General features: G+C 46.0%; 1 protein-coding gene across 5 annotated transcripts; it reads right to left on the reverse strand.

Annotated features, from left to right (window-relative positions):
• Positions 1-956: 956 nt before the first annotated feature.
• Positions 957-5,448, reverse strand: LOC144709662 (dual specificity protein phosphatase family protein). 5 transcript variants are annotated; one of them, XM_078583300.1, is made up of 10 exons: positions 5,319-5,448; positions 4,953-5,254; positions 4,597-4,803; positions 4,369-4,527; positions 4,153-4,304; positions 3,240-4,089; positions 3,020-3,166; positions 2,570-2,955; positions 2,172-2,507; positions 957-1,154 (listed from the first exon to the last, which is right to left on the reverse strand). In XM_078583300.1, exons 2-10 carry the CDS (start codon positions 5,124-5,126, stop codon positions 1,040-1,042), a joined length of 2,526 nt encoding a protein of 841 aa, XP_078439426.1. In that variant the 5' UTR covers positions 5,127-5,254; positions 5,319-5,448; the 3' UTR covers positions 957-1,039. The 5 variants fall into 5 exon arrangements, with proteins under 5 accessions (XP_078439426.1, XP_078439400.1, XP_078439414.1 ...); XM_078583274.1 differs by having other exon boundaries at positions 4,597-4,813; XM_078583288.1 differs by having other exon boundaries at positions 957-1,164; positions 4,597-4,813.
• Between the last annotated feature and the right edge of the window lie 1,098 nt (positions 5,449-6,546).

The raw sequence follows: 6,546 nt of genomic DNA on the forward strand, positions 1-6,546 counted from the left end.
ACATCTGTCGGATAGCCTTCTGTCACATGGTCGCCGGTCCCTGAGGTCGCGGGGTCACCGAAATCACCATGGGTCGAGAGGTCACCGGGGTTGCCGGTTGCCAAGGTTGCTGGTCGCAGGGTCGCCGGTCGCGGGGTTGCCGATGGTGGCCGATGGTTGCCGAGGTTGCCCGCCAACTCTTATGATTTATATCTAGTCCGTCTCGCTGTCATCTGCCAGTCTCCCGCTCAGGATCGCTACTATCACCAATTGAGAAGCCCCGAGAATCGCCGATCACCGATCTTGTACTCCCAAGAAATGCCGATCGAGAAGCCCCAAGATCCCCCAAGAGTTGCCGATCTCCCGTTTATGATCGTCCGCCAATCTCCCACTCAGGATTGTCACAATCGCTGATCAAGAAACCCCAAGAATCGTCAATCACCAATCTCCCCCTCCCAAGAACTTGCTGATAGAGAAGCCCCAATATCCCCCAAGAATTGCCGATCTCCCGTTCAGTGTCATCCACCAATCTCCCGCTCAAGATCGTCACGATCTCCAATCAAGAAACAAGAATCGCCGATCACTAATCTCCCGCTCCCAAGAATTGTCAACCGAGAAGCCCCAAGAATCATCAATCGCCGATCTCCCGCTCCCAAGAATTGCAGACCGAGAAGCCAAGAATCGCCAATCACCAATCTCCCGCTCCCAACCAATTTTGTTAAGACTCAAGATTTTCTTCTTTCACCAATCTCCCACACATCTTCCTCTCTTCTACCACCCACAACATTAAGTTTCAGAATTGTGGACCACCTCCTCCACATGGATCGGCGCCCTTCTCACTCTATACACAGAATATATTATTCAGGAAAACATCTGTATTATTACATAAGTCTGAAAAAAATAATTCACCTTAAAAATACCTGCTCAGTTATTTTATAACATTTTAAAAATATAAGATAATAAGGTAACTCGTCCAATGACAATACCTGGAATGCAATAACTTCAATAAAAAATATAAGTATACTTTATAAGTATGCATTTCCATTGAATACAAGTGAAATCAAAGTGTATCAACTAACAGGAGTGAACTCATCAGCCTCAGCTGTATGCTTGATGACCCCATGCTCCCGTTATATGAACCACGCTCTAAACTGCACCATATACTCGGGAGTTGTCTGGGAGGTGCTGCTATTGTCATGTCAAGTACACAGCATGGACCAAATTCAAGGTGCTATAGCATGGCATTAAGCAAAATAGTCACTTATAATAGTTCAATGAAGAAGAATCCAAGTTCGGGGCATCACACCTTCCCCTTACTATTTCTGAACATCAAAGAAAGGACAATCATAATCTTATTTTTTTTACTTGATCTCACTGTTGCACAACACACCCGATTTATGAAAAGGCATGTAACCTAAGGAGCCAAAAGTTAGGGAATACAAACTATTTTGGTGACTTGAATGAGGGGGATATTTCTCCTCAGAATAGGAAAGAAAGCCAAACCAAGTTCAGGCCTCAAGAAAATATTTCCGTCTTGTAAATAGAGATGAAAAAATGGTAGAGGGCCTAATGTGATATGTAATATTGATATCTTCACAAAAGGTGGCAGTCTACAGCGATGCCTTGACTTTAAACTCCGAATTTCAAGACTAAAACGTACAGGTGAATAGTTAAATGAGCTAAAAAATTTGGCCTGTAATTGAACAACCATGATTCATAATTGGAAATATTGGACACAACAAATAAAGACAAATGAGGCACCCACCTAAGCCTGTGTTTGCATCTGATACAAATCACGACCTTGATTCATATTGGGGAAGAGGGAAGAGGAGAAGGGGAAATGTTCCCAGAGTAGAGAGGGAAATGATCGGAGGATGTAGGAGGAGACCAGGGATGAGTCACTTGATGACAGGGTGAAGTAGAGATGATCACAATCCACATGGTTCATTGACGGGAGGAGAGACAGGGGACTTTAACTTTATAATACTTTGTGGCTGCGTTATTTAAAGGAATTACCAAAATGACCAAAATGTCCTTAGTGGGAAACATATCGGCATCACACACAAATAAATCAAATTTGAAGCTAACCTCTTCAATGCTTGATGGATTTATGGCGTGGAAGGGAGCAGGGACTTCCTTAACTTGAGGTTAAGCTAGCTAAGAATGCGAAGATAAATCAAGGGAAAGCTTACCGGGAAACAGTGGGGCTGACGCTTCCACCTCGGCTGATCTTGAGGCTGTCCAAGATTCTCTGAATCTCGATAGCCATGGCGCTATCCACGCTGCCGGACGATATGTTTTTGTGGCTCTTCTGCAGGTGGAGTTTCAGTGAGCTGCTGCTCAGCCCAGCGTTCTTCCCACAGATGGGGCAAACCTTGATCGTCGGCCGCCGGTGCTGCCACTGCATAGAGACTGCCCCATGGAGCTTCTTTTCCATATCGACTAGGACCCGGGCAAACCCGTCATTGGGCTGCGCCCTTGAGTGGGCCTTCTTCAGCAGATTCCAAGCCTCGACGAGCTTCAACTTCCTGGAAAATGGAGATCCATGTAACATAGGTTCAAGCTCCTAGACCAGGTTCAAATCACTCACTTTCTTTGCATCAGGTAGGCCAGCACGACAGTTGCGCTCCGGCTTCGCCCTTCGAAGCAATGGACCAGAACCTTCCCTCCCCAGCGCTCGACCGCGTCAATGAACTCGAAGGCCTCCTCAAAGAGCCCACTTATATCTTCATCATCATCATCGCTAATTGAGAAGTTCTTGTACTGGAATTGATCTGGAAATTGGGAATCAGATTGCCCAATTTCATTGGCGCAGAGGCACAGAATGTGGGATATTCCAAGGTAATGTAATGTGTTTGTGGATCTCGCTGCCAGGGCACCGCCGATGAACATGCCAGCGGTGACCCACGATGGTTTCTCAGTGTTGGCAGCATCTGTGATCAGCGCAATCCTCTCAAGAATGTGTTCGAGCCTGACCTGTGAGGGAAGAACCCACGAGCTGTAAAATCCTCCATGATGCCAGGAGAAGGAAAGGGATCACCTTCAGCTCATAGGCGTCAATGGCGAAGCTGCTGTCACCTCCGTCGAAGAACCCTGAATTGAAATGGTTGTCTTGGCACAATCTAAGGACCTCATTTCTGAAGTTCTCGTTCCACTGCTCCATCTCAATGTTCAGCTCTCCATCTGACTGAGGATGTCCAAAGCAGAGTATCAGAGCACGAGGCAGGAAGCCATGAAGGGAAAAGGAAGATAACTAAGACCTTGGAAAGCTTGCTGAAGTCACGGAGCTTCATTGTCAAGCGGAGGCTGCGATTCTCACCATTATCTCTGAAACACCTTGAGAGGGGAGAAGGGGACTCAAAGCCAGCCCTGCCCCCTGGGGATGACAGTCTAGGAGTGGCCCTCTGCATACAGAGCTCTGAAATCTTGCCAATGGTGTCGCCATGGATGTGCGAGTCTAGAGCTCCCACTTCCTCCTTTTCTGCCTCCCCGGAGCTTCTGCAGATTAGGTTCAGGAACGAGCGCAGCTGGGAATCAAGCTTCTGATTCAGAGTCAAGAGAAACAGGTGGAAGCCTTGAAGATCACGAAGAGCAGCCCGAAATCCTCCACGGAAGCCATTGACAATGGCAGCGGCATCAGTGACAGACCAAGTAGAAGAAGACAAAGAAGAGTCACCAGAAGAAGCAGCTTCCTCTGAAGAAGGTAGCCCCAGTCTGCCCCGACTGATCTCATGCAGAAGGTTTGATGAGAATTCTGCACTATTGAGCAGAAGCTCCACCAGCTTTGGGTAATCAGCTTGATCCTTGAGCCTCTTTCCCGCCGGAGGCCGGCGGGGAACACTGGAATCGATGGCCATTACCTTGATATCCATTGAGCTCTTCTCCCCCTCTAATTCTCCATTTCTGTCCACCAATGAGAGCTCCATATGAGCATGTAGCAAATTTGACGGGTTCCCTCGCCATCCTAGATGTCTGCATGGAAGCCTGTCCTCATTCCTAATCACAAGATCCAGCAGAAGAACCCTCCCAAGCGCGGCTGCCGTCTGCTCTGCTGCCTCCAAAGAGCAGAACCCGCTTGTGCTCTCCAGCAGAGAAGACCCGTGAACGTAGCTGCAGAAGATGGGAGTTAATCTAGAACTAGAAAGATGAACAAGAACAAACGAAGCGAGTTACTTCATGAGGAGAAGGCAACGGCTCAGTTCTAGAGCTTCAAGGAGCTCAGAGCAGGTGATCTCTCCAGCGTCGTCTGAGGCCAAGCGTCTAGCCTTCTCCGCTGCTGTTTTGATCTCTTGCCACTCGGGGCTTGAGCTGTGGATGATCCTCGCCTTGACCCATGTCGAGATTAAATCAGATTAAACACAATTAAGCGTGAAAATTGAATTCAAGAACCTGAGGAGTGCAAACTCCCAGCAATTTTGCAAGTTCATAGCCGAGGCGCTCGGACTGGGTCGCCATCCGGGAAGACGCGATCTTCATTACGGCCGCCGATTCTCTTGATGGGGATCCGAAAAGGGCGAAGAACACCACCCCGCCTGAGTTTACAGTCACCTGATCAACAAATCAGAGACGATAAGGAAGAAGATTCATGGAAAGGGAGAAGATTCTACAAGAAGATACCTCGAGAGCTCGATTCATGTCGTCTTCGGTCTGCTCGGAGTTGCAGGCATGCTCTGTGTGATGGAGAGACGAGAGCGTCGACCATGGGAAGTTGCCGGATTCAATATCCATGGCGGCGGCATTTCCAAGGCGCTCCCACAGACTCGTCTCTGGGGCTTGTTCCGAAGAGCTGGTTTGCGATTCTCCTTCCCCGAAGAATACAGCAGTCTGATCATTCCTGATGCAAAACAAATTCAGAGCAGGATCGTCGCCAATCTCTGTTCGTTCTCACCTCGAATTTGTTTCTTTTCAGGAATTTCTTTCATAAGAACGTAATTCAGAGCGAAATCAGATGCGCGAAGAAGAAATTGAGTTACCGGGGAAGATCTGCAGCATGATCGAGGCCGAAGGAGCGGGAAGAAGAAACGGAGAAGGAATTGGCGGCGAATCGTAGGATGTCGAAGGAGATCTGAGGATCCAATCTCGAATGCCGGTGAGGGAAACCAGAAGATCGGAAGGTGCCGCTGCGTTTGCGGACCAGCGCCACCCATTTCTCGAACGCCATAGCCGCGCTCCCACCGCCGAGCTCCCCGGCCAGCAATCGAAAAACTCGAGAAGAAGAAGACGAAGCAGATGGAGACACGCAGCAAGCTACTTCCCCATCGTTCCCGCCGCGTTCCTGCGATTCAAAAGCCATTGAAGATCAAAATCCAAAGAAACAGCGAAATCGGCGAGATCGCTACCATGCCGACGCCGGAGAAGATGGAGGAGAAGAATCGATCGGTCTCCTTGGCCTGATCTTCCGGCGCGAAGATCGGATTCGCAGAAGAGGAAGAGAAGGCTCTCCCGTTCTCTATTCCCGCAATTTTTGGGCGATAATGTCGCGCTCGCTATTTCTATTATATAGTCTGGCCTTTAAGCTATGTTGTGCATGTTATTTATTATTTACTATTGTGAATTAAGCTTGAACATAACGTATAAGTACAAGCTTGGTAGTGGAACTGTAGATTCTTCGCGTCCACCCGGGCTTCACGATGCAGCGGGCGACGGATCGGGGCATGATCGACTAGATGGTCCTCCATCAACATGTAGGGTGTAAGATCTAGAGGAGACATGAAAGTGCATCCTTTGCCGAATATCCACATGTGCGTGATACGCCACTACGGCATTGCACATGATAAGCCTAAAAATGGTGCATAAATATGTCGTTGATTGAACGTTTAGACTTATACAAAGAAATATATAAATACCCTTAATAACTAAATACAGAGTATAGAGCAAGCAAAGTGTCGAACCATAGGGAGGCAGCAAGTAAGAATTTTTATCCAATTTTTAATGAATTATTTTTGTAACTAATACACCTTAATTACACTTAATAATGTTTTTAATTAATAAAAATTAGTTAAAAACTTAATTTAGTATAGTTAAGTTTTATTAATTGCAAAATTAATTCATCTTTGAATTAATTCATTAAAAATTGGATAAAAATTCTTACTTGTTGCCTCCCTGTGGTTCATCAATTTGCTTGCTCTATACTCTGTATTTAGTGATTCATGGTATTCATAAATTTTATTGTATAAGTCTAAACGCTCAATCAACGACATATTTATACACCATTTTTAGGCTTATCAATTGGCGCTGTTCTGGTGAGGCACGGTTAGAATTTTAAATTATTCATCAGGAATATTCTGTTCTAGAGTGATAAACCATTTTTTTATACATTCTTGAAGTGGATTTAATTTTGCATTTTTTAAGGAAATTTAAACGCATAGTGGAAATTGCAAAAATTGTCATTTCTCTCTATCTTATATTTGATTTTTCTTGTTCATCTAATTTAATTGTCTTACTATTTGTGTGATTGACATTGCATGAACGGTAGGAGGTCCTTAGATCCCTATTTCGTGAACCTTGAGACGATCAGTAGAAGTCCTAGCCTTGATAATATTTTTGAGAGCTCCGAAGGGGAAAATC

Source organism: Wolffia australiana, chromosome 1, assembly GCF_029677425.1.
Source record: "Wolffia australiana isolate 7733 chromosome 1, ASM2967742v1".
Taxonomy (NCBI): domain Eukaryota; kingdom Viridiplantae; phylum Streptophyta; class Magnoliopsida; order Alismatales; family Araceae; genus Wolffia; species Wolffia australiana.